Here is a 27,837-nt window from a genome sequence, read left to right on the forward strand (position 1 = left end):
CAGGACTGTTGTGAGCTGGAGGGAAAAGTCTCGATTTACCAGTCGATCAGTGTTCCAACCCTAACCTTTGGGCATGATCTCTGGATAGTGACAGAAAGAATGATATACAGATTCATTGGATTCAGCCCATCTTGACCCTGTAAAGGACTACATGAACAGAATCAGTACTGCATTCAGGTGAACTTGCTAACTTGATCCTTTCAAATTCCACCCGCAGTCCTGAAGTGACAACAGTTCACTGCTGTTTCTTTGCCTTCGCTTGTCGTGTCATCTTGTGTCTTTGCATCTCTCATTTTGTTCAGTTCACCATCTTCCTGCTATCTATTGCCTCGCCTGTGAATACACTTATATTTCCTTCTCCTCTCTCTGTTTTATAGCCTGTCTCTGCCTCCCCATTGTTTCTCTGTGATGATGCAGCTCCTTTTTATTCACTAGGGGCTAAAACTGTACATGGAGAACAGCAGGCAGCTTTTGGCAGACGGCCATCTCACTTTTGTTTTCCTGATTTTTTTTTTTTGGACCTGGCACAATCATTCTTCAGCCTGGCTCCAACTGGGCCTAATTGGATATATTAGCGCTGAGTGCTAGCAGGAGTTCTCTGTGTTTCCGATTCATCATGAGCAGACGTCCTGAATGGCCAGTTCAGCCCAGCACAGCGGGTAAAAAAGCCCCAGGGACGGACTCTCTTCCCTAGAGAGAGGATGAGGAGCGAGTGCCTGTCAGCAGTGGTCTCCTGAGAAGGGTTACAAAAAATGACAGTTCTTGTGGGGAGATGGAGAGGGACCAGCATATGCAGACATATGTTTAACTGAGTCAGACCCTCCAGTCAGCTTTTGCTCACGTATTCCCCAAGTGTCAGCGCTACAGCTAATAACGGCTGATTCCAATCCATAATTTATCAGCTCTGGTGATCATATTTGCAATTATATACTGACGGCCTGCCATTAAAGGCGAGGTGAACTATTGTTTTTATGTCTAGTTGGTAAAGGACCTGTAATAAAAGGAGACGCTGATTTTACAGCATTCACAAACGATTTAAAATGCCAATTACAACCCGAATGAAAGAATCCGGCGGATTTATCTTCCAATGCCACTCGTCGAGACATATTGTTACATAGGCTGGTGGGTTCTGCAGCTTAGTCTGTTTAAAATTTAACAGGCCATGTTGCATAGCTACTCTGTTTTGATATAGTGGGCCACCGGGCACGCAAACTGCTGAATTAAATATCAACCAGCGCCCTGCAGTCTTGTCAAAGCAATGCTCTCACACATGGTGGCACACCCACCAGTATAAAGACACACCCATGGAGTACACAGGATTATTCACATATCACACTTGATTATTTACACACAAACAACCATAAAGTTTAGATGCCTCACATTCTTGTATATCTGCAGACTCCTGCCTGTCCAGGCTGACATGCCTCTGTTTTGAAAATTAGCTTTTTCTACTCCCATCACACAGTCTTCTCTCCACCCGCCCTGCCTCTAATTGACTTTTAGAGCGGCCCTGTTTTTAAAAAACAGTGAGCCGTCAGCACAGGAAGGCTCTGAGAGCGCTTGGCTGGTGTTTTATACAGCTGCAGAAAGGTCAGAGTGGGAGATAAATGCCTTTGTACGCCCTCTTTTTCCCCTACAATAGTAAATCGTGGTTTATTAAATGTCTCCTAGTGAAAGAAATTACTAGACAAAATACTGAGGCTGCAAACCTGTGCTGTGTTCCAATTCCACATTGTATTCTAGCTGAATACATTATGGCACTATATAGCATATGTCATAATATGCTGTTTTTGCCATTAGTAAAGTCGATAAATGGATTTCACTGATTTTCACCAACAGAATATACTGCAATATGTATTGATATTAATCAAATTAACAGTTGAAATGTCACTGTCAATGAAATTATCAACAGCACAGCATTTCAGAGCATTTTCCAAGGGCTTCCTTGAGCTGTTGGACCATCATGCTCAATTTGTTTTAATTTCCTGCTGTGAGCATTGTGGAACAGCAGTCTCCATCTAAAGTAAACACACACACACACACGCGCGCGCACGCACACACACACACACACACACACACACACACACACACACACACACACACAATAGCCCTGACTGACTAACTACTGACTGAGTAGGTTGTAGTTAAATTTGTCATCTTTGGTGTCTTTTCCACTTAACTTTGCATACTTGAAACCTGATCAGAATTACACAACAAGGCCAACAGAACAGGACACCCAGACATTATGTAACCAAACACCTCATTCCAAAACTATTGGCACTAATCTGCTGCTATAACAGTCTCCTCTCTTCAGGCTCTCAGGCTTTGGCTGCAGGGATTTGTTCCAAAAAGCTTTAGTGTGGTCGACCACTGACATGGCTCTGTGTTGCCCCGTTTTTCCACATCAGATGGGAAAACCATTTCTTTATGGATCCAGTTGTGCATGTGGGCATTGTCAAGCTACAGTTTTAAGCTTCAAAGATGGAAGGACATTATTGTGTAAAATAGTGCATTTGTGCGGTTGTGGTTGTCTGGCCAAACAAGGCACAAAGCCTACAAACAAGTAGGCTTGTCCTGATTAACTTTTTAGCCCTGTTGCAGTTATAAAGTAGTGCTACTTTATTTTCCTCATAAACAATTTTTGTTGTGAAAAGCACACACAGTTGAAAATGGCTAAGTTTTATTTTGGTCTGCCTTTATCTTACTTTTGGAATTAACATTATTTGACAACAGTACATATGGCCTACTGCTGGCAACTTTTAGCATTTGGAGTACTGAAAGCATCAGTCAGCACCGACCAAAAATAAGAAGCGGCTAGCTGATTGTTTTGTACACAGTTATTTGCAAATAAGAGGACAAATAATGGATTAAACACTATCGACTGGCTTAGCAAATTTTGCAGCTGTGTGAACATTTTATCCTGCAGCATCAACCCCCATCCATACCTGCACTGCATCCAGTTTCTCCACATTTCTTTACAGTTCATGCATTTGTTTCTGGGTTTTTTAAAATTTTTATGACCAGCATTTTTCTCTAAATTAATGCAAACAGGGTGAATCCAGAACTAAACGTGTGTTTCCCTGAGGTCAGTAGCCTCCCAGCCTGCCTGTCGGCACACTTTACCCGGAGCTAATTAGGCCTCAAATCTCTCACACCTCTCCTTTCATGTTGCATTATTTATTCCATCCTTGAAATATGTACTTCTTAATTGTTCCGCTTAGCTGATCTTTGTAATGTGTGTGTGTGTGTGTGTGTGTGTGTTGAAAGTGGGTATGCTGGTAATGAGAAAGCCAAATGAAAAGCCATGATGACGATGCAAAGCCACGCATCAAAGCGTCACAGACAGAATATAGTCGACCTTGATCCATAATGGCAACACGCTCCTCCTTCCGCCCTTTGAAATGAACTATTAGGTTCACTGAACTGTGAATTTGTGGTCGACCTCATTATGATTATTGTTTCATCAGTATTGGAGATTGCATCCATTGTCGCTGTAATAGTGCCGCTTAATTAAAGTGACACACAGGAAGGTTAGCAGTGAATGTGTCATGCACAGGGAGGAAGTCGTCCTCTTCTGACTCGGCTCAGATCAGAGAACATGCCCCACCCTCCCTCTCTCTCCTTTTCCCTCCTCTGCCTGGTCACTCTTTTTATGTGAGGTCACCTCTGAAGTGCTGGCTACACAGTAATGACTTTATCGAATCTAAGCCAACCCTGGGTTCACCACAAAGCCCCAGACCTGGCAAGGAGAGCTGTATCAACACTTGGAGATTCCTCAACCTGTAGGCTAAAACACTACAGGGCTCTTCAAATAAACCATGAGGGGCTGTGGAAAGAGGGGAAACAAACCCCCACATCAACAACAACAACAAGAATCTCTCCTTTCAGCTGAATGGAGAGAGGAGGAAGGGAACCCACCGTGCTGTGATGAAGGACTCGAGAAAGGAGATGGAGTAGGATGGCAGTGAGGGACCATAGCTGAAGAGAGAGAGATGGAGAGAGAGAGACATAAGAGGGATATGAAGGAGAGGAAGATAGGCAGAAAGTGAAGGGGAGGCATTGAGAGAGAGGGGGTATTCACTTGATGCCTTTATCCTGCTTTCCTCAGGCATCCAGATCAGCTCTGGCGGCTTAGCTCCGTTATTAACAGCTTTAGATTTAATTAGCCGCCATTAAGCCTCTGTTTTACTGGAGGAGCTTACAAATATTTAATCACTGTTTGGATGATGTACCATGTATAGAGATGTTTGTGTGAGAGTTGAGGGAGGAGTGACTGATTTAGTCATCTTTCAGTTATTTATAATGCATGTAGAGTACAGCAGGTCTGAGGTCAGTGTGTTTGGATGTAGCTTAGTCACAGTGGTAACCAGGTTTTAACCTCTTTTTGTCTTGTATATGATTTTTGTTTTCATCCAGTTATATTCTGTATTTATTTTATGAGTTATTATTTCTATATATTCAAAAGAAACTTAACACAAACTGCACTTTTTTAGTTTTAATGTGCAGTCATTTATTTTATGGATAATAAGTGATGTTGTTCTGGTCCCAGTTTACAGTGTTCATTACAATGGCAGGTTTTTAACTTTTCATAGACTGAATGAAGATGTTAATTTGTACTCCATACACCTAAAGTATAATACAGCATCATGGTAAGTACCTTTACTGTAATGTTAATTCATGTGCACTGTCTTTACTGACAATCCCCTCCTCCCCCTTCCTGTCCCCTGAAGGCTGTGCTTGGAGGCGAGGGACCCCTACTGTGGCTGGGACTTCAGGCAGCGCAGATGCACCACACTGGAGGACAGCTCCAACATGAGCCAGTGGAAGCAGAACATCACTGTTTGTCCGGTAAGAGTGCAGCATTTACAGTAAGACCTGCCAACATGGCGTCACATCTGTCCTCATGGGGCGCCCCGTTGATGCCATCTCCGTTATGACTCAACCGTGTCACAACAGTGGTTGGCATCATTTATGACTAACAACTTTGTAGAGTGTGCTGCACAAGAAAGGCTGGATATAGGAGCATTCGAGAAGACAGGTTAATTGGACTTTAGTGAAATGCATTAAATTACACTGAGCGCAACTGAATTGAATTTGGCTGAAGTAAAGTAAATTGAAGTATTCCCTTATAAAACTCTGAAAAGTCTCACTGTCCATCTTAGAAGGAAAAGCTCGGTCTGGCAGCTCAAGTCCTACACTCCAAAACTGCTTCTGCTGTCCACTCTGAACCATCACTGACACACACGTGCTGGATGGTCGAATAACACAGGTGGACTTGATCTCACTCTCATCACAGCATCACACATCATGTTTACTTTCCAGCTGCGAAACCAAACCACCAATGGTGGCTTCGGACCATGGGCACCGTGGCAACCCTGCAACAATGATGATGGTGTGGATGGTGTAAGCTCGTGCTTGTGTCGCTCCAGGACTTGTGACAGCCCTGCACCTCGCTGTGGAGGCAAGAACTGTGAGGGACCCACCATTGAAGTCTCCAACTGCTCAAGGTGGGGAAAGAAAAAGACTGAATGAGTCTTATATTTCTGATGATAACGAAGCAATAAGAACTGCCTCCATCAATCATAATAATTTTTTTTCAAACATATTTAAAACAATTAGGGTTTAAATATTAAATAATTTTAAATATAGAAAGATGTTTTCAGTCAATGAAAAAAACACAAGAAAGCAAAGATTGTATTTGTTAGCATGTTGATTGTATGTTTGTTGATTGTATTTGTGAAATATTTCAACAGTCTCTTGTCCTGTCTCCCAAAAGTGATAAACTGAAAAACAAACTGCAACACATTCAAAAATGTCAGACTACAAAACCAACAACAAAATCCAGAAGAACAGAGCACATTAAGTCATGTTCTTAAATCTCTATGGAATAGATTCTAAAGTGCTGTTGCTAGTTTATACATTACTTAGCAGCCTTTAGGCCAAATACATTTCCAAGAAACTTGTAAAATATAAACCTAACAAATCTCTTAGATCTTTAGCAAGCAGTAGTGATGCACAGGTCAGGGTTTTTTAATAACTATGCCCAACCCATAAAAAGATGTGCTTATCAACAACCGAATCCAAGCTGACACAAAAAATGTCAACTTTATGCGCTGAGTAAAGGACAGAGACTGGCACTTTCCAAGGTCCTGATCCTGCTGCTGGGAGCAGTAGAGCGCTTGTTTCTCTTTTCTCCCTGCCTGCAGTAGTGAGAAGATGTAGGCTACAGCTGGGACAAGCAAGCTGTGTGCACGGCGCATGTGCATCGAGGAAACTTTTACTTTTCATTTGGGTGCTCATGCTCATGTCAATGATCTGTGGATTATCATGTCCACATGATACTGACATTTTACTGCAGCTTAAGTGTCTGCAGAGCATCTCTCTCTCTCTCTCTCTCTTTCTCTCTCTCTCTCTCTCTATCTATCTGTCTATCTTTCGCTCTCTCTCTTTCTCTCTCTGAATAAGGTAAAGGAAAATCCCATCATCATTATTAATTATCATCAAAATCAAACTCCATGCAACAAGACAGGGCTTGATGCCTCTGTAGACACACAAAGCAGCAGCAGTTCAGTAGTGCTCACACTGCCTATATATGTAGACACAGAGAGAGCAGAGGAGAAGGTGGGCTGTGCACCGTTGCAAGGTTTCTGTAAGTTATTAATAACTCACCTAGAACACAACACTTTGTTATCTATTGAATCCCTCTACCAAACCTGATCAGCCTGTAGAACCTGCAGATTTTGATGCATCAGTGAGAAACAGTCTGTCTGTGGTCGGTGCAAAAGACAGTGCAGCTGCTTTTAATGGCTGTCTTTTCCTCTTTTACATTTTAGGCAAATTATTACAGCACTGGAATTACTTAAACTGTTTTAATTGTTTGCTCATTTTTGCCTATATATTTAAAATTCTAACAAATTTTATTTTTATCTTTTTGTTTTTAAATGTTGCTGTAAAGCAGAGCACTTCATTTTGCTTTACAACGCGTACTTTGCATAAAGCAAAGGTGAGACTGGATTTGCAGTACGCTAGCTTAAAAATAGTCTTTAATAACAGGATCTACGGCATATCATGAATAAAAAGATGGTACAAATTGGTTTGTTGAGCTTATAATGTATTCTGGTCCAGCAGACTGGGCATTGTCAAGTTGAAATTATTACACCGCTATTATTGAGCACACTAAGTCTGTCATTTTGCAAACGAGGTAGGTCCAGGATCAGGAGAACTCTAACATCTTTTCTTAAACTCTGCTATGGTAGCAGTCATGTCCTGATTGACTTTGAAGCAGCCACTGCAGGTCCCAATTTACACACTGACAGAACATGAGCGAGATCATGAACGTGGGGAATCTCATTAGAAAATGTAGGTGACATTCAGGTTCTCCTCGTGACACCTCTCACCACCTCTGTCTGCAGGGGAATTGGCCAATCGCTATTACAGAGAACAGAGCAGAGACAAAGAGCTTAGGCACCTTCATCCCACCGGATAGCAATGCCAGATTTAATCCTTGGTGTCGAAATTGAATTGTGCTTTTGCAGGAAGTGGCAATTAAATCATGAGAAGTGCTACCCAGGAACAAAGCACTTAAGCAAATTGAATGAATCCCTCCCAGTCAGAATGAGCTCCCTGTGTGTTTGCATTGCTGTTTTCAGAAGCTCAGAATCAGAGTAATGATTAGACAAAGCTAAAAAGCAGTTTCTTTTTTCCCTTTAGCATTAGAGAACACCCTGTGAATGAATAATGCTAAAAGCACTGGTGAATAATGATGCAGGTTTTGTAGGTTTAGGTTTCTAATGCTTCTTTATGTGTCTGTTGCCATAGAAACGGAGGATGGACGCCCTGGTCGTCATGGGGACAGTGCAGCACAACCTGCAGTACAGGCTTCGAGCTGCGCCAGCGTTCTTGTAACAACCCGTCACCTCGACATGGTGGCCGTGTGTGTGTGGGGCCAAGCAGGGATGAGAGGTGAGGATAACCGAGATGTGCCGATAATGTCACTTTGATCAATACAAACTGATACTCTGAAGATTGTCACGACCAAACGCATCTTTCTGTTCAAATAATAAACTCATGTTTATTATGTCATCTCCCACTGAGACAGCCTGTGGTAAAAAAGTATGCCAACAATGGGAAAACAATGAATGTGACAGTGCAATGGAGATTAGATTCATCCTGTATTTACTCAACTGACAGCAAAGCTGTTTTTAGGTCATTTGAATTCTTTTATGTCTATCGAGTAGATTTTAATGTAAATAACAATTTAGGCCGTTTGTTGTTCCTTTCATTAACAGGACAAACAGGTTTAGGCAGGCACAACTATGTAGTTAAATGTCGGTATTGATAAGAGATGGACTGTGAACAGGTCTGACATACGTGCACCCAACCATCCAGCATGCTCCTTAAGTAGGTCAAGTCCAAGTCAAGTCTCAATTCATCATTTTCATTTTTTTCCACAGCTAGTGTATTTTTTTTATTACAATCTATCCTCTTAATATCCTCACCCTCCTCTCCTATCACTTCTATCTCCACAGGTTCTGCAATGAAGGGGTGTCCTGTCCTCAGCCTATCTTCTGGTCCCCATGGGGTTCCTGGACCAAGTGCAGCACCGAATGTGGGGGAGGTGTCCACTCCAGGGTTCGCAACTGTGAGAATGGCAACAGCTGCCCAGGATGTGCACTGGTAGGAAACACTCACACCGATAAACAAACAAAGACAATGAAGAATGACAAATGAAGGCAGTTTTTCTGAACAGAGACAGGCTGCCACTCCAGCTTTGTCCAAAAATGTTAAACTAGATGTGTTTAGCAACGCCTTGTGAGGAGAAATCATTGCAGAGGTGAGCAGGTGATGATGGCAGTAGAGTTAAATGCGTGAGGCTTTTAAGATTTCCTGTGTTGACCTTGAATGGCTCAGCTGGAGCCTGTACGGCGACAGCTCGTTTCCAAATAACATCTGTTTACTGTCAGCGTCTCTGCGACCCACCTGGTCTTCTGTATGTAACGGAAATCTCAACGTGCCAGTATCTCCATACGTATAGTACAGGCATTTCTGTTTTTATAGAAACATTACAGGAAATTATTTTCAAGAGTCAAATTACTATAAACTTCTGTCTTTTGAAAACTGATATGAAAAAAATCCTCTCAATTATCACTTGGAGAAGCTAGCATTAGCAAAAGTTAATGGACAGATGGATATAAAATTTGTAGGATGAATTTTATTCATCTAAGTGACCCTTGCATCCTCTCTCTACCTTCATTGTTAGGCCATAATTTCCATTTGTACACAAGAAATGTCAAAGTCTAGAAGACAGATTATCCAAATGACGTCCCCTTTAGATTTTAATAACCTCATGACCTTTTCTCAAGAATCATCCTGAGGACAAACACAGTTAGAAAAATAATCAGTCTGTTTTAGTCATGTTTATTTATAAAACTTACTCCTCTGCTTCTTCCTCTTCTTCTTCGTCTTCCTCTTCCTGCATTACCTTCTCATTCAGGAGTACAAGGCTTGTAACCTGGAGGCGTGTCCAGAGGTAAAGAGGAACACGCCTTGGACCCCCTGGATGCCCGTTAACGTGACTCAAGGCGGAGCTCGTCAGGAGCAGAGGATGCGCTACATGTGTCGGGCCCACCTGTCTGATCCCCACGAGCTGCAGATCGGGCGCAGGAAGGTGGAGACACGCTTCTGTCCGCATGATGGAACAGCAGCCTGCGAGACAGATAGTAGGTTAACAAGCTGGCGGATAAAGCTTCTTCTTAAACTTAAACTTCAAACCTTCATTGTCAGTATATTTTTACATACACCGAAATTCTTCTCTGCATTTAACCCATCACTGATTGAACACACACACATGCAACATGCAGTGAAACACACAGGGGCAGTGGGCTGCCATTTCAGGGGCCTGGGGAGCAAATTGAGGGAGTTAAGTGCCTAGCTCAAGGGCACATCAGCCGGCTAATGGAGGGGGGATTGAACGACCCTCCAATCACAAGCTGCTTCTCCGACCTGTAGGCCACGGCTGCCCCCATGGCCTAGCGATATGGGAAATCAAAACAGATTCTAATTTCCTGGGAAAATCTACTCTCATACAGAATTCATACATTCATATGATATTTAAGAAATTGTACAACTCAGTTTTAATTTAATATAATTTGGGACTACTCCAAAGACAAGCAGGACAACGACAGCAAAAAAGAGTGTAGCTTTCTGATTAACTTGAAACTGACACATAAAATAGTTAACTCGTTCAGTATAGCACCAAAAAGTTACGTGTATACCTGTTGCCTCTACCTCACATCTTATAAATCAATTGCTATCAGATGATGGGGACATTGTCAATGACCCTGAAAGGGCCTGGAACACACCGCCTTTGGTGGTATTGTACAACTTTTTGGACAACACAGTTCTGTACTGTGTCCGTGGATGACATGCTAATCTATTCCTGGTGCTTTGTTGTACCCCCACTGCACTCATTATGCTCTGTCTGTGCTGAGTATCTTACTGTTCCTACAGGATGGTGAAACTTCCTCCCATCCTTTGAAAAAAGCTCCCACTGAGAGTTTGGGAGGTGAGCTCTCACATGATCAATGGTCTTTTCTCTGTGCTAAGATCCCTCATAATATTACTGGCTGGGTAAACCTTCAGAGGACTTCTACCTGACACTAGCAACTTTCACTTATTAAGCTGAACTCAACCATCTCTGTTATCACCGTTAATTATTATTTTTATATGGTTCTGTTTATGTGTGTCTCTGTGTGAGTTTGAGAGGCTGTGGTGTGTGTCTGATGTGTTCATTCTTTCCAGATGCTCCTTGGGGTGATGCAGCACTATAAATAAACTGACATTAAAGTGAGAAAGCCACTTGATGACATTGTCAGTTAAAGTTTAATGCTCCAGTGTCCACCTTAGGGACACGGCTGCCTGAATTAATATATACATGAATAAAAAGTAATTATCTTAAGTCTTTGTGGATTTTTTCTTAAACTATAATTGAGTAGTTTTAAGTGGATAGAATAGAAAATGTGTGAAGAATCGCAAGTTAAAGTCTGAACAGATTCCTTCGATGTATGTCGGATGGAGAAATGTAAATTAGATAAAAATCTGTGATCTGTATCTATGTGTACAAACAGAAGTATACAGTACTGCATGGTTACCACACACAGAACTACTCAGTCCTGCATATGAATACAGAGAAGAGGCAGCAGCGTGCGAAGATTTCTTCCATTAAGAGCCTGCCATGTTGAAATGGTCCCTCTGTTAGACCTGTTAGCTCCCCTACATGCTGTTAGTGACGGGGTCACAGTCCAGCACTCTCACATACACACTGACACAGACAGAGCCACACAGGGTCACAGTACACTGCTCCACGCTGGTGGCTTTTTCATGCCTTCCCCCTCTCCTGAATCGATTACCTGTCTCCCCCTGTCAGCCTCCTGGGGGGGCCACATCGACTTTGACAAACCGATGAAACACCGACAGCAGGGAACTGTGGGATGCGTAGAGTTTGAGAGGACAGGCAGAGAAATATACCTGCTGGCAAAGTCATATACACTGTGACTTACACTCAAAGAATCCGAATGCTTCACGACTCTCTTAAATTCTTTAAACTGTGAGTCTGACAGCAGTGCATATATTTCTGTCACTTTAATCTAGCCAGTAACTGTATTTCTTTCTTTTTATCTGCTCTGCCCTGCTGTAGCCCTTGTTGAGGAGCTCCTGAAGACACCAGTCGTGAGAGTGGCAGGTGCTGGCTGGTCCTCGTGGGAGACTTGGTCAAGCTGCTCGCAGAGTTGCGCCAAAGGCTACCGCACCCGTCGGCGAACTTGCAGTGGACCAGAGGGGAAGAGCGCCCCCATCGCATGCCGTGGCTCACCTGTGGAGTACCAGGACTGTAACGTCCAGGCATGTCCTGGTGAGAGAATACACACCAAAAACCAGACATGACAGATTACTCATGAATTTATTAGTGAAAGACCTTGGATGACCTTGCTTTCTCTAAATCGGAGTGAACAGTGGTGTCTTTGAGGGCAGAAAACATGACAAGTTATACCAATCAGCCACAACATTAAAACTACTGACAGGTGAAGTGAATAAATGAATCATCTGTTGACAATGCAGTGCTCTGTGGGGAAACCTTGGGTTCTTGCAATCATGTGGATGTTCTCTGATAAACATCGCCCACCTAAACATACCAGACCAAATACGCCCTCTGTGCATTGAGGAAGGGGCCTTCCACCTCCCAAAGATCCAATATTCTGAAGCCGGTGACCACAAAATACCCCCAGACGTCCTGTGTCTGTTCCCCCGACCGGCCGGAGCTGTTTTGGCTGCAAAAAGGGGACTTACAACCGATTAAGCAGGTGGAGTAAAGTCTTGGGCTGCTGGTGTGTTAAAACCTATTGGGAAATGGATTGTTCACATCAGGCTGACGATGGACAGTGATTGCTCTAATATACTGCAACAATGACAGCTGACAATGACATCAAGTCATTCCAACAATCTCTCCAAAAGAACTGTTTAGGAACCATTGCAGGAAGTTATGAACACTCAAACAGGGCACTTACATAATCAGTTATTGTCTTTTTTCTTACTTATTCAGTGTGTTATAAGTAGATAAAGAAAAGACATGCACACTGAGAGACGGATTGAGACAGAAAGCACGGGAGGTCAATGGTAGTAAAATACTGCTGAGTGCATCATTAGCTTCATTAGCTAATGGTTACCACCAGCTGCAACAGTACAATGAGAGTCCTTGGACAAATGAAGTTATCTATTTCAAACTCCTCATCAAACCATAATCAGCTGACCTAGAACTCTGCTGGCCACAGACTGACAGGCTACCCTTATTAAAAAAGACCAATGACGCATACACCCACACACAAAATGGCTGGCGTTAGAAAAAGGTCCGAACTCCTTTTAAGAGCTTGTTTTAAACATTCATGACTTGTACCTTATGAATTAATGAATTATGATTGGTCGGTGCGAAGCTGATCACATTCCAGCAGTGTATTTTAATATCAGTTGTTGGTATTCATATGACAGTCCTCGGCGATTATTTTCACAACTGACACATGTAACCTAAGGAAACCCAGAAGAGGCAGCCTTGGTTACCTCCCACTGGGAGTTAGCCAGTCAGGAAACCTTTTGCTATGAGTGTCACGTGTACAGCCAGTCTCACCGTGTCTATCCTAGGTAGAAATGCAAGTGAGAAGGACAAGGCCAGTGACAAAAGAGAGAATGAGTGCAAAATAGTAATTGATGGTGAGATTAGAGAGAAGGATGAAGGCAATATAGATTGCCGAGGAGATTGGAAGGAATAATGTGTTAGTGTGTGTGTGGAGGAAGGAGGTGAGGAGGTTTGTGTGTGTGAGTATGTAAGAGAGAAAGAACCAGAGAGAGAGAGGGAGAGAGAGAGAGAGAGAGGGAGAAAAGGCAAGCAGTCATTGAGTCAGACAGTGAGTTCAGACAGGTGCTGTAGCTCGAGTTCAAATATGAGTTTCATTATAAGAACATCTGTAGTCCTTTAAGTTAAGTTTGCATTATGAAACCCTGGTTTGTCCATGCACAAAACAACAGACGAACATCTTTAGTAGTGTGATTGTTAAATCAATATTCAACATGACATGCTCTGAAATCAGCCACTAGAGCTGTTTGTATGTTTTTTGTTAGTTCAAGTCACATCTCAAGTCAGTTGAGACAAGTCCAAGTCCACTGTGAAATATTAACAAACTGCATGTCAGTGACAGTCTTCAGGTGCGACCATTAAAAAGTATTTGGTCATCAGCTTAATAAAGAGTTGTTTCAAATCATTTAATCCAAGTCCAAGTCTCAGGCTTATCAACAAAAGTCAAGTTTCAGCTCAATCAAAAGTTCAAGTCAGTCTTCAAGTCAGTCCAAAGAAGTCCAAGCAATATCTTTAGCCATTCAATCCAAGTCCAAGTAAAACCTCAGACTATTTGAAGTAAAGTCTCAAATCACTTCAAGTAATGTTCAGGTTAAGTCTTGTTTTATCAAAGTTAATCTTAAATCAAGCCTTTCAAGTCGAAATAAGGTCTGCCTGATGTCTCAGTTTTTGTTATTCCCAAATTTTTGAGTCTTGGCTTAAGTCAAAGTGTCAGGTCTACAGCTCTGTCTCGTTCATCCAATTCAAAACGTTTCTGTTTTTCTTGAGCAGCAAAACAAACACATGGACATCAAGAATTGCACATTTTCTATTTTACAACTTCATATTTCTGAACATAAATGAGCACAGTAAGTCAGCCACACGAGGTATTCGGTGGGTCATCCAGTAATGCACTGAGGCAGACGCTCAGCCAATCAACTAGGTAAACAGCCCGTTAGGCAGAGTCAGTCAGGCACAGCAGTGGCTGGCTGTGAGAGCTAGTCAGAGTTAAGTGGTCGCAGCCTGCTTCACTCGCCGTGTCACACTAATCCACTCAGCTAATGGACTTTTCTGAACAACTGTGACGTTACCTGGCAACGTCAGCCCCGTCAGTCAAACGGACATCAGCCAGTCAACAAGCCAGTCGGTTAGTCAATCACGTTTCTCTGATTAGGTGAGATGAAACATTAACTGTCCCTATTTCAAGACTATAACAATGAATCGATTGGATGGTACACAGCAAAGATGACAAAGAATATAACCAGGAAATTAGCAGAACCCCAAATGGGCTTTTATTACAAAAATGGGGAAAAAATATATGACATGTATGTGGCATGTGAGTAGTGTGTATAACCATAGTGCCCAGACCAAAATGAATTGAAAATGTGTATGATAGGAAAATTCTAAAATACATTTCACATGTACAAGTGAGAAGGAAAAATCTGTGAGTGGAAAGACAAGTGCATTTATATGACCTCCCTTTGATAAGGTCAGCCAGCTGGGCTCCAGCAGATCAGGTATAAAATAAAGGCTTAACCATATCCAGCCTTGTGATAAAGGCCTGTCCAAAGTGTAAATATTAAAAAATAGATGCCCAGCTGGTGCTCCCAGCCCCTGGGGTCCACAAAAACACAAATACAACAGACCAAAAAGAATCTAGCAGGTCTGTCAGAGCTTATCCAAGTCAGGTCACAAGTACATTGCAAGTTGTGACATAAATTTTCTAAATACTAAAATGATATGTCATTGGTACTGTATTGTAATTAACCAAATATCTAAATATTATAAAAGGCTGTTTGTGAAAGATTATTTATTATTTGTGTGTGTGTGTGTGTGTGTGTGTGTGTTACAGTAAACGGTGCATGGTCCTGCTGGTCGTCCTGGTCTCAGTGTTCAGTCGGTTGTGGCGGCGGTCACTACCAACGGACACGCTCCTGTAACAGCCCTGCACCCGCCAGTGGAGGGGACATCTGCATAGGACTACACACTGAGGAGGCCTTGTGTAACACACACACTTGTGATGGTAAGGTCACAGATAAATTTAAAACCTAACTTATGCCACCTCCGCTTGGGTGCTTTCATCACGCTTCCAGGCAGGCAATCACCTCCCACGCTGTTTCATTTTTGTGTCATCCCCTTCACTAAATTGTTTCTTTCATCATTTCCTAATGAACAAGCCAAGTCTTAGATATATGAAAAGATAAACAGAGTCGTGCTGAGACAACAACCTGTCCTCGCTCCGTATCGTTTCCTGCTGTGCTGTGAAAAGAGATTTGAAAGGAGATATGCTCGTGTTGTCAGACTGTCAATATGGAATTTTTATGTAATGCATCTTAAATTATGACCACTTGTATATGTGGTGTTTTATTCTGGTACAAGAAAACGAGCAAAGAGCAAAGAGCCTGGATAGCTCAGTCGGTAGAGCATAAGACTTTTAATCTAAGGGTCCAGGGTTCAAGTCCCTGTTCGGGTGGATGAAGTTTTAAGCAACTGGCGAGAAAGTGGCCTGTGGGAAAAGCTGAAACAGAAACTGATCGCCAGTTTGATGGAGAAAGAATCCAAGATGTCAGTATTGAAGCTGTCAAAGAATTTCCCCTCGGGGGTAAATAAAGGAAATTCTGATTCTGAAACATCTTCTCTCACTCTCTGTTAGAGCTGTTTAGTTTAGAATATTCATTTCTGATATTTTTGCTTTCATTTTTTTCAGTCATGGACCTTTTGTCCAAGATGCAAGGATGACGAAGGTCCATCTGCCTCCGGTGCTTTTTCTTTTACAATATAATTTTCTTACACTTCAGCAGGTGTGCTTTGGGTATAACAATCTTACTATGGATACAAATGGAATTTTGCATTGCTACAAGGATGGAAAATTTTAAATTTAAAATTTCAAAAGAAGGCATCCCTCCAGAAAGAAAAAGTCCCTGGGACCTGCAAAGCAATTACTGAGCTGCAAAGTTTGTCAGGTATCATGGTGTTAATACTATGACCAAGATGTTATCATTAATGCTGCAAAATGCAGCAACTTGTCAAAGTTTACAAAGAAAAACGGTCAGCTTTTTTAACTTTAATTTGTGAACTTTGATGACATTGTTCCACATGTAAGAACTTTAGTAAAAACTCACACTTGGACCTTTAATGTCTGTAAAACCTTTGTGAACCCCATAGGCAGTGGTAAGAATTCAGTGAAACATGCAAATCCAAAAAATGGGAAGGTGGACCTTCAAAATGTTTTAAAGTGGGTCTTAAGTTGCAAGAGTTTGAGAACCCCTGAGCTCACAGTAATCTACAGAACACCATCAACAGGTTTCATCTGGACTGTTACCTCAGTAGAAAGCAAACTATTGACTTCTGAGTGCTTTGTGGAGTACCCAGTATAAGAGCGACTTTTTCAGGAAAGACTTGTTGCTGTTAAATTTTATTAAACTTAACTTCTTACTGCTGTAAGGACAAAAAGTTTCATTTCTTTTACCTCCATCGGGGAGGAGGTTTTGATTTGGTGGTTAGCGTGACTTCGCCCAAACTCTCACACCATGTGATGATGAGATGCGAGATGTATAACAACACCCTCTGTATCGCCTCCCCCACTCTCATTCCTTTTCCACAAGGACACTGAAATATTCATGAGAGATCTGCCTGACAGTAAGGTTTTGACCTGACTCTGATTCTAGAGTTTAATATCAAACAGCCTTCAACAATTTGTCGCCAAACTGTGATTTGCATATTCTCTTCATTCACTGGAAAACAAAAATGGCTTAGATAAATATTGTCTGGAACCTTCATATATCTGTTTCCAAGTATGTGTGTCCACTGTGTGTGTGCGTACAGTGATGCCTTGTGGTGCGGGAGATTTCTGCCTGAATTAAATAGCTGTTTCTGTTTAACTGTTGTTTTCCTCAGCTGCTTTTCATTTTGAATCAGCCCAACTGCCATTCACAGTGAGGGTAATGCTTACAGTCAGCTTCTGGTAATTACAGACAAAGAAAGGCAAATGGCTTTTTGTCTTTTTTTTTTCCTGCTTTTGCTGAGACGCTAATCAGCCTCCTTTATCAGGTTAATGTTTTCCTGTTCGACGTGGACCAACATGTCCCATTGGACCTGTGCCGATCAGCTGTCTGCTAACAACCTCTGCAGCCCTGATCCGTCTCCTTGTCCATTCGTTTATTGACAGGCACAATATCAGTCATCTATTGGGGCCCTCCTGGTGCTGCCATTCTCTCTGCATGCCTAATTAGAGACAAGCTGGTTGTCAGTCACAGAGATATTTGATACCCCTGTCGCAGGTCATTTGATTAAAGTCTCCACCAGTAATAGAGGACAGCAGAAAGGACTGTTGGGACGGAATACTAACGAGGAACTCCAGGCCTGATGGCGTTCCTTCTGACTCAACAGTACAATCACGCAGGTTGTCTGGGTGACAAAAATAAATGGGAATAAATGAAGCAATTAAAGCAGGCTGTAGTGATGCACGGTTATTAAACATATTTGAGGTGGTTTGTTAAGGTTGGTGTGTTTTGTGTGTCTAGACGGTTGTGCAGCAAGAAGGGAGCAGATGGTGGAGACCGAGCAGCCTGTCGGTGAGCACCAGACTGATAGGAAAGGTAAAAGAGGCCGGTCCTATGCCTCTACCCGGGCCCTCTCTGCCAAAACTGCACACTTGAGAGCACCCTGAATAACAAACCAGCTTTTTTCATCAGCCTTTCACTGTAGAAGCCTGTGCTCCCTCCACTTCGGTGCTCTTAAATACAGGGTGAAAGAGTGCAGCAAGTGCATGGTTGAAAGGGAGGAGCTGAGGGTTGGGAATTTTCTCTTTCCTCTTGGGTAGGAGCCTTTGTTTACTGCTCGGTCGCCTGCTGCGGGGAAACAGCACTAAAGCTTGGCTCAGGAGACAAACATCTCCGCTATGCACTAAGCAAACTCTCCACGGGTTCACGCTTCCAATCCTGTTTACATCACAAACACTTTTTGGTGTGTTTGGACTGTGTGGCTGGCCGGGATGGTTAGTGGCCGCGGGTGGTGACAGCTTGGGTGGGCGCGTTTGTTTCCAGGCCGTCTGAGTTTGATGTGGTCTTGTGTTTGTCTGGGTTTCTATTGATTGCTCTTTTTTCTGTGTTTAGGTGGCTGGATGGCCTGGTCGCTGTGGTCAGCCTGTGATGATTCAGGCTTGCAGATGAGGAGTCGGGTGTGTGGTGCTCAGGGTAACACCCCGTGTGTGGGGAACAGCACTCAGCGCAGAGACTGCAATGAAATACCCGGTGAGTCAGTCAGCTCTCGGACACACACTGTACCCGGTGGAGGTTGGCTTGTTCAAAGATTCCTCGAGCGTGATGTCCTTTTGCCAGGAGACAAACTGTTTCCTTTGCAGCCCCGAATATCCCAAAACACAGTGCATGCTTTTCAATTATTTTATCTTTTGCGTTGCTTATATAAATAAAAATGGTGCCACTCTTTTAAATGGAAATTGTAAGCTTGCGTTTTTTGTCGTGCTTGCTGTTCTAGTGGTTTAGCTTGTTCACTTTTAAGAAGTTGAAAGTTAAAGGTTTCGTATTTTCCGTGTTGGCATCATACCTCAAGACAACAACATTAACCTGTTAAAAAACAAAAAGAAACTCTCACCAGTGCTGACTTTTAAAAACATCAACATTCTCTAACAGTTGTTCAGAGTTCCAGCCCAGTATGATGTCTTTTAATTTGCTCTGTTCTTGCTGACCAAGAGTCCAAAAAACAATTTCAGTATAAATTTTTGCTATGATGAAGAAGGCAACGTGGATGCTACATCCACTCATCATCAAATATTTTTACGCTTTTTCATCTATTTGAAGGTTGACAAGGTTTATCCTAGACACACTGTTGGCTTTGGTCTCTGCAATGTCAGATCATCTCATGTTGCAGTGCGCTTCACTTTCAGTCCACAATCCTTTGTGCTCCTTTAAGCCAAAAATTTTGTTGAAAGCATCAGTCAGAAGTCGCTGCTTGGATTTTTGGGACACAGTTTGTCTGCCATTGTCAAATATGTACATTGTGTCATAGTCATTCAGCATCATCTGTCATCATCCTCATCATCCTTATTCACTAATATGTCCATACACACAAAACATACTTTATCTGTGTGTGTGTGTGTGTGTACTAAAGTGCACTGAAGTCATCTGCTTCTGCTAATTAAGCATAATTAAGTCCATGTGAATCCAACAAGTTAGCAGTCGACCCCAGTCTCAGCGCACCTTCTTATGCTGATGACGATCTCTGAAAGTTTTTCCTGAAATGATCTCTCATGGCCTGCCAGCACTGGCCTCCCCACACTCAGAATCCTTAATGAGTCCCGATGAAGGTGATTAATATTAATGGGTTGTCACAACACCAAATCACATCTAATTTTATTGCATATTTCAATGAGGCGATGGATGGATTTGCTAAGGTCACTCGCAGAGGGGAGGCGTCTGTGAGGAAGCCGAAACATTAGGCCAAAAAATTAATGAGGAAATGTGCCACCGCAATCAAGTCAGCTCATGCACACATAAACCTGCCCTGCTTCCCTCTTCTTTCCTCCTAGAATTTGCAGGGATCAACATGCTTTGGAGCTGTAAATTATTGTCCTGCCGTCAAGAGTCTCTAACAGCAACCAGGGAGCTTCAATCTGATGGAGTAGAGCTGTTTTTTTCACTCAACAGACAGAAAGTTTTGAAATTCACTGATGCTGAAAAACTCTCCATGGACCATTTATGCCACATTTTAAACAACATTTCAAATTCTCATTCACTGTTTTCGTTTCTGCATGTGTCAACTCCCTCGAAGTTACAGTCAATGGTGTTCTGAAGGCTGTTTCTCCAGAGAGTGTGTGTGTGTGTGTGTGTGTGTGTGTGTGTGTGTGTGTGTGTGCGTGCATGCATGTGTGTGTCTGACCCTGTGTTCCTCTCCTCTCTGCAGTCATTCTCCCTGCATCTGGTTTTGATAAGGACCAGCATTGTGGTGGTAAGTGGATGAACAGCTGCCTTCACTTTGTTTCTGTGTTTCCACATGTTCTGTCCATGATGTGTGTTTTCATGCATTATACGTGCATTCTCATGTGTGTGTTTATTTCAGTCTGTGCAAAATTCTAACATCCAATCAAGACAAGAAAGAAACATTAAGTACACTGTGATGTTCCTGTAATGGGCCAGTGTGCAAGGTCCTGCTATTGGATAACTGCAAATGGAGACACAGCAGCTCACAACATTTTTTTATCAACCTCAAAATAGGAAGCACAAAACCCAGATTACAAACCCAAGTTCATCTTCTGTCCTTGAAAATACAAACATAAAAGACAAATCAAAATTGATTAAATGCTGTAATACTTGACAGACAGACATGCAAGACTTAAATAGTGCAGAATTTGTTTAACTATGTAAAGTTTCCTGTCAAAATCTTTGTAACTTAGTGTTCTATTCCAAGATGGAAAAAAGCCCCTCATATGGTAGACCCAGACAACTCTTCAGGAGCTCATTCAGAGAGACGTATAGCCAAGTGTCAAACAGTTACAGTTAAAAAAAACTGTCATACAGGTAAAAATATTTATTTTTGATTTTGGGGTGAACGCTCCCTTTAACTGCCACTAGATATCTTTGTACTGGCTATTTAAAATCAGGTGGTAGGCGGTGGAGAGCAAATTGGGTAGAAAATAGCATGTGATAACGTATCCTGAGCCTTTTATAAAACTCCCTGTATCTTCTTCATTCACCAGCATTCACCTCCATCCACCTAATCGCCACCGGTGTTTCCTGTTTCCTGGGGGCGGGGCTGCTGTCCTTTCTGATCTACGTCTACTGTCAGCGTGTTCATAAGCCTTCGCAGGAGTCTGCCATCATTCACCCCACCACCCCAAACCACCTTAACTACAAGGGCAACACCACACCAAAGAATGAGAAGTACACACCTATGGAGTTCAAGGTACGTGATCAGTGAAGGGCTCGGTAGCCGCATTTTTTAAAATATTATAGAGATAACTGTAATAAAAATGGAAATAGAAGGACTGTTTACTTGGTGTTACTCTCGTGCACAAACACGTACAATGCAACTGTTGATGATTCAAGGGCAATGAATGTGATTCATGTTTTATTTAGAGCCTTTATTCATGCATTTATCTCAATAGAGCGCTAACCACAGAAGATGAATTACTGTTCATCTTTATTCCTCCTTGCTCTTATACAGAACCTATAGGCTTTAAGACTTTCTACCTGCCCACAGACCAAATCCTTATTAATGAGCCCCATTAGCTTTCTAAAGCATTAGTCAGACCCCGACCTCCAACTGTTATCGGTCTACGGTGCTTTCACATTCACAGCAATTCAACAAACTATTTTTACCAGAGGTTTGTAGACTTTTTGTTTAATTTTCTGTCCTGTTCTTGTGCTGTCTTGTTCACAACTTTTGCGACTTTTGATAATTCAACAAGTGCCCTTAAACATGACTGTGATAATCATCTGTAGATCTGTAGATGAGCTTCAAACCTTTTATGACCCAATCCCAACGGTCGATCTTTGTCACCATTGTCTCATTTATTGTCAGCATAGAAGCTTCAGTCAGGCTTTTTCGGGTACATCATAATCACTGATTTAAGTTTCTTAAGTGGCTGGACTGATCCCAAACAGTTTTTGTATCATCACTGTAACCTATATTATTTCCTAAGTCGAACTTGATACTCCAGAGTACAACATTCAAGCAAATTTCAGTGATTCCTTTCCTCCTTGTATTTAGTCAGATGTCAGAAAATCAGCAGCTGCATCTGTCATCCTTTGAAAATTCTGGATAGACCTGCTGCCTTTCTGAATTAAATGATATGACAAAAAGATATTTTAGATGTCTTTTAGACACACGGTTAACTTGTCACCACGTGACTGACCACGTTTCCTAGTGACACTAATCCATCAAGGCTCAGTATTTTAAAAACTTCAACCAAAATCAGAATTGTGTGGAGAGGATGTGTATTTCAAAACCAGAAGATGTGATCCCGATCCTACAAACTGGAATACAGATTTGGTAATCCAGTCCTATACTCAGAATACAGATCAGTTAAGGTTTAAAGGTATTTCAGATTGCCGATTGAAAGTGCCCACTTCTGCACTTTCAGTTTATTTGATACAATATACCTTTTTCATGACAGCCATATTGACAAGAAAAAGCAGGTAAACACGCCTTTCCAGTGAGCCAGCATGCAAAGTAGCAACACCCCCCCTCTTTTTAACCTAATTGGAATGAAACCTTAATAAGTATCGCTGCTAACACCTGTGTTTACCCTACTGGAAATCTGGATAATTTTTGACCTAGATTGAAATTTTTTGAAATTCTGGGCCTAATGCAGTTGTTGCATTTCAAACTCCACTGTTTTTGTTTTGTTTTGTTTTGTTTTTTCTAGTACAAGTGGAAGGTGGGTCAAGTCACTGCTAGACTATAGTAGTTATACTATAGTAGACACTGTAGTTCACTTATACTGGCCCCCCAAAAAAGTTAATTTCTCACTTCACCTGAAGTCCCAACACAGTCAGCACACATGACTAAGATGAACTTGAGACTTTTCAAAGCCAGAGTGTATGGATGCATTATTCAAACGTTTCATCTGCTCAGTGACATTCCTTGCATATTGTTCTGAACATGGCCTTTATATGACTTAAGCTAATGTATGTCAGCATGGCTTCACCTCAACCTTTCCTGTCAACCAGACAGGAGTATGTAAGACCCTGCGAAAGCATGGCAGGAACATCCCTGTGTTTTTGATCGGGTCAGCCTCCTGACACTTGTTTTCCTTGCTGTTATTGCTGTTGCTGTGTGGACACAGTGCTGACAGCCATCGTGGTGCTGAGAGCCTGAACTCATTAGCTTTAATGGCCAGAAGGGGCCAGACTCTGCTGGATGTGCAGAGGATGTCACTGTGTACCACTACATCACTGTTTATCCAGCAGGTTGCCTCTCCTCCAGGCCAATTTATGATGCCCAGCGTTGTGTATTTCACTGACTCTAACCTGATTATCTTCCTGCCTCTGTCCCCAGAGCTGTTCAGATGGATTACATTAGTCTAATGCTTCCCCTGGAAAGTGTTTCACCTTATGGTCGGCTTTTACCAGGGAATCAGCAATTGCATTAGAATAAAATGTGGGTTTCAGACTTGTTTTTATTTAAAGGAGCCACAGTGAGTTCCTGCCATCTCATGTATTAGAGTATTGAGTGTGCATGATATGAACTAAATTAAATTTGTTAAATCGGTTTGCTTTGGTTATGAATTCAGTTACAGCACACAAGCTATAGCCTCGAGGCTAGTGGAGGAATTTTATTCACCTGCAGACAAGAATTACTGATATTACTTGTACTTCTTACAGAAAACACAGAACTTAATGTCCACCTGCAAATAAACTTCTATACTATCTATAATTGAGTCCTCAAAATAACTGAAAACATCTTCCTGGGTAGAAGAATTATGAAGATCAACTTGTTTCAGAAATGAGTCCATGTCCAGTATCTTAAAATAGAATGAACAGATTGCTGCCTTAAAATCAAGAAAAAAATAACTTGATGCCAGAGAACACCTGACACCAAGTTGATTTGCTTGAAGTGTGAATTGGTTTCTTTTCGTTCATGTGTTTTAAAGGGATACTTATAGGCTCATTCGCTTTCTTGTTCAGAGCGAGTTGACAAAGTCGATATCACACATGTATGCATGGTAAATATGAAGCTACAGCCCAGAGGTAATTAGCTAAGTTTAGCAAAAAGACTTAATACATGGGGAGAAGCTGGCCTGGTCTGTCAGCATCTCTAAAGGTCACTACAATGGCAACACAGACGTTATTTGTAGATTGCTATAGAGCATCTCTGGAGAGATCTGAAAATTTGATTCTTTCTTTTCTTATCTGCTGTCTCATTCCAGACCCTGAACAAAAACAACCTGCTACCAGATGAAAGATCCAACTTCTATCCAACGCCGCTTCAGCAGACCAACGTCTACACCACCACCTACTATCCCACAGCGCTTGGCAAATATGATTACCAGCCCAATTCTTCTCCTTCACCATGCAGGACCTACAACAACAGCAACAACAGCTGAGACACGCCCCACGACTGGCTCTGTGTATCCCCCCCCCCACCCCCAGCCACTGCCCCAAACGGACACCACCACAATGGAACGGTGACATAACTGAACTGACATGAACTGAAGTGTTTCTCAGAGCTCGGACAGGTTCCTCTGTTTGGCATCGCCCCCCCCCCCCTCCTCACCCCCATAGTCTCTTCCGCATGGTAGAGCTTATGTCTTCAGGGGCATTTTTGGAACTTTCCATCAGGAGATGTGGGTTTGGACGACAATGTCCTGGGGCAGTCAGGGGCAACCAGCTGGTCGGTGTGTTATTGTATGGGATATAGCAGTGTCAACTCAGAGCTTCACGTGGGGATCTAGTGGAAAACTCCAGCACGACAACTTATGGCTTTAGACAACTTGTTGTGACCAGAACACCTCAGCGCAGGTGCTGAGTCAAGCATCCACAGTTCTGGAGACATTCTGAAAAATTATATTACATTCCTCTGAATCTGGGTCACCATTTCATGCCTCTCCATTACTAACCACACTCTCAACCTATAATGAACTCTGAGTCCAACAGCAACAAAAGCACTGCGAGCAAACCAACGCATATTGTGATGTCCAGTACAGTGCAGAGTGAGAGAACAGCAAAAGAGTAAAGTCACTGAAGTCGATGAGGTAACTTAGAGTTCACTTTTGCCATGGATGTTAGAGGTGGATGCATACCCTCTATTGCTGGTATTTCACGTGACAGAGAAGATAAGAACTTCAGAGTTGATTCAGTTTTTGGACGGCTGTTTGGAAGAGTCACAGAACTAAACATCAGCCCAAATTGGAGAAGCACTCTCTAAATCTGCTTGTGATCAGTTGCACACCTTTTGCGGACAAGGAGTTCTCTTGTAAAGTCAGAGCATGTGGGATTGTGGGGAGCGGTCTGAACTGTACATAAAGCTTTGGGAATGCCTTGTGTGCCTGTATGCAAATAGAGGGCAGGGGCATGATTTGTTTTCTTTCTATTTCTTCATTTTTTTTTTTTTCCCAGTAACACTATAGACTTCTGAAAGGGAATTGATTGATTCTCCAATTGATTCTCCAATGGATGCATTGATTCTACTGAGTGCTAAATAGCTCAGTGGTCATATCAAATATGGCCAGTGTGCTGAACAACTGGATTGGGTTTTCTATGATAGTAGAATAAGCTAGTAGACGGGCACTTGTTCTTTTTTTTTAATGTTTTTTTTTTTAAGATGATATCTGTTTTATTCTCAGATGAGCCGTAGCATAGGAGGAAATATTTTGAATAAAATATAGCTGATTAATTCTTGTTTCTCTAATTTCATACATTCCTTTGTTTTCTTGTGTGGTAACCATTGCATCTTCAATGTTAACACAAATATAAAACAATAAAAATGACTGAAATGTTTTTTTACAAAGAAAGGCTGTAACAAAACATCCATTTGGCTCCACTTGAAAACAAAAAAAAAATGGATAAATGAGTTAAGCTTGCTAAGAGGATTGCCTGTATGAAGATGGAAATGTGTGCATGTGTGTGTGGATGTGTGTACATGCAACATGGACTCGGTTTTCTGTGTTTCTGTATGCCTGAGTGAGGAAAGGGGGGTTGCTGTATTTTGTACAATGTAAATGCTTTCATACATATGAATATATATGAGGAGATCCGTAAAGGGGATTTTGTGTGTGTGTGTGTGTGTGTGTGTGTGTCTGCATTTTTTTCCACATTATGTTGCTGACTCTCCAGGCAGTTTTTTTCTATATTTCATGAGATGTTAATCATTGTAAGTTAAAGCATTGCTCCTCTGGTTCCTGCAAAGTTGGAACTGACACTATTTATAGTCGAAGCTTGGTTTATAAAGGGCATTTTCACAGCTATATTTTGTTATTATTATTGCCTGATCGATGAATGCTAACCCAGCAATGCTTTTCAGTTCAGCTACTGTACATGCACGAGATGAGAGCTCTATCTGTATATAAGAGCAACAGCCTTCTGCAGCCCATTTAATGACCCTGCAGAGGATCGTGTAAATGTATCTGTATATTGTATAGCTAACACTGTTTGTTTAAAAAAAAAAAAAAAAAAAAAAAAAAAGCCTTATAGTTGTTTTAAAAAAAAAAGTGCAGCAGCTAAGTACACACCAACCATGAGGTTTGTTTGGGGACAGAGCTCCACATTGTGACCGACCGCCTGTGGCTTATGACCTCCCCCAGCTGCTCAAACAATACATTTTCTGACTGAAAATAACTCTGCGTAGCACTGACAAGTTCAGAGTATTAAATATTATAGACTGCAAACTAAGCCTCTATTGGCCTGGTCTTCAAGCCAGTCATCTGATTGGTCAATTTTGAGCTCTGTCCCCTGCGATGTGAGGCTCTGTGCCCTTCTATGCAACTTACCAGGTGTACTGTTAGACCTGTCATGTAGACTGTAATCACTGCCTTTTAGACACTGTGAATTTTTTGGTACCCTATATTTTTGTATATTGTACATTATAAAGGATAATAAACCTTGATGCCAACACAATAGTATGGCCAGTGGGCTCTGTCAGACTTCAAGTTTTGGGGAGGATTTGAGGTTTGATTTGAGGATTTTTCAGGGTATTTTTAAAGCTGGAGGTGCAGATGGAGAGTTGAAGGTGTTACAGTGTGTTAACAGATGTTTTTGGAGAAATGTGTTTTTCATCCAGCTTTGACAGTTTTGCTGGATGCAAATGCACCATTCACTCCAAAAAACTGGGGTGTGGTGAGATATATTTCTTATATTTCTAACAGTGATTTGTCCTACAGTGCACTCTGCCAGAAGCCTATGGAAGAAATCCTTCCACTGTGCAGTGTATAGTGTCTATGGCACTTTAAGTCAATAAGGAGTATCTTGTGAAGATATAAATTCAGTCAGAAAGACAGCTCCTCTCTACTCCCCAGCTTTAGTTATTACTCCATCTAAGCCACACAGCACCTTCTTAATACAGCAATCACAAATGTGAGAATCTACATTGCATTAGCTGGCAGCTATATGCATCAATAACGCTTGCAAAATGAAGGCTCATTGTATCAACACTTTCCCTCAAGGGACCAAAACCACCAATTAATTTATCTTGTAGTAATAAGCTGTTACAGCTTATGCTTTTGTGCCATAGAAATCCAGTTTTGTCCAACAAACCTTTAAAACATGGAAATGAGCCTCACCGTTGCATTGGGTGATGAATTCCTTTACTGTTTTCTCCACAAGTGTGGTCGACAATGCTCTGCACCAACTCAGCATCAGTATTTCTAATCTGTGGAGACACTCAGAACTTAGCACGCTCACAAGCTGAGGTGAATAAACTATACTGATCATTGCTAAAAAGTAAAATGTCAGTGCAACGGGATGGCTTCACGTGTTCATAGGAATGTTTTGGATCACTGGAAT

At 41.9% G+C, this 27,837-nt stretch overlaps 1 protein-coding gene and 1 non-coding gene across 4 annotated transcripts in view; both read left to right on the top strand.

Annotated features, from left to right (window-relative positions):
* The window catches only part of sema5ba (sema domain, seven thrombospondin repeats (type 1 and type 1-like), transmembrane domain (TM) and short cytoplasmic domain, (semaphorin) 5Ba), a 146,807-nt gene extending 120,504 nt beyond the window's left edge, over positions 1-26,303 (top strand). The window contains exons 13-24 of one of the 3 annotated variants that reach the window (XM_046403888.1): positions 4,731-4,848; positions 5,323-5,507; positions 7,819-7,962; positions 8,529-8,676; positions 9,494-9,719; positions 11,696-11,908; positions 15,231-15,401; positions 17,902-17,952; positions 18,493-18,630; positions 20,300-20,344; positions 21,093-21,298; positions 24,267-26,303. In XM_046403888.1, coding sequence (XP_046259844.1) covers positions 4,731-4,848; positions 5,323-5,507; positions 7,819-7,962; positions 8,529-8,676; positions 9,494-9,719; positions 11,696-11,908; positions 15,231-15,401; positions 17,902-17,952; positions 18,493-18,630; positions 20,300-20,344; positions 21,093-21,298; positions 24,267-24,443 — 1,822 coding nt within the window. In that variant the 3' untranslated portion in view covers positions 24,444-26,303. Of the gene's footprint in view, positions 1-4,730; positions 4,849-5,322; positions 5,508-7,818; positions 7,963-8,528; positions 8,677-9,493; positions 9,720-11,695; positions 11,909-15,230; positions 15,402-17,901; positions 17,977-18,492; positions 18,631-20,299; positions 20,345-21,092; positions 21,299-24,266 lie in introns of all 3 variants that reach the window. The other 2 variants (XM_046403887.1, XM_046403889.1) reach the window with 2 other exon arrangements.
* trnak-uuu lies at positions 15,779-15,851 on the top strand. Its single transcript has one exon. It is a non-coding gene; the product is annotated as a tRNA-Lys (tRNA).
* Positions 26,304-27,837: the final 1,534 nt, after the last annotated feature.

This window comes from Scatophagus argus, chromosome 11 (genome assembly GCF_020382885.2).
Source record: "Scatophagus argus isolate fScaArg1 chromosome 11, fScaArg1.pri, whole genome shotgun sequence".
In the NCBI taxonomy this organism is placed as follows: domain Eukaryota; kingdom Metazoa; phylum Chordata; class Actinopteri; family Scatophagidae; genus Scatophagus; species Scatophagus argus.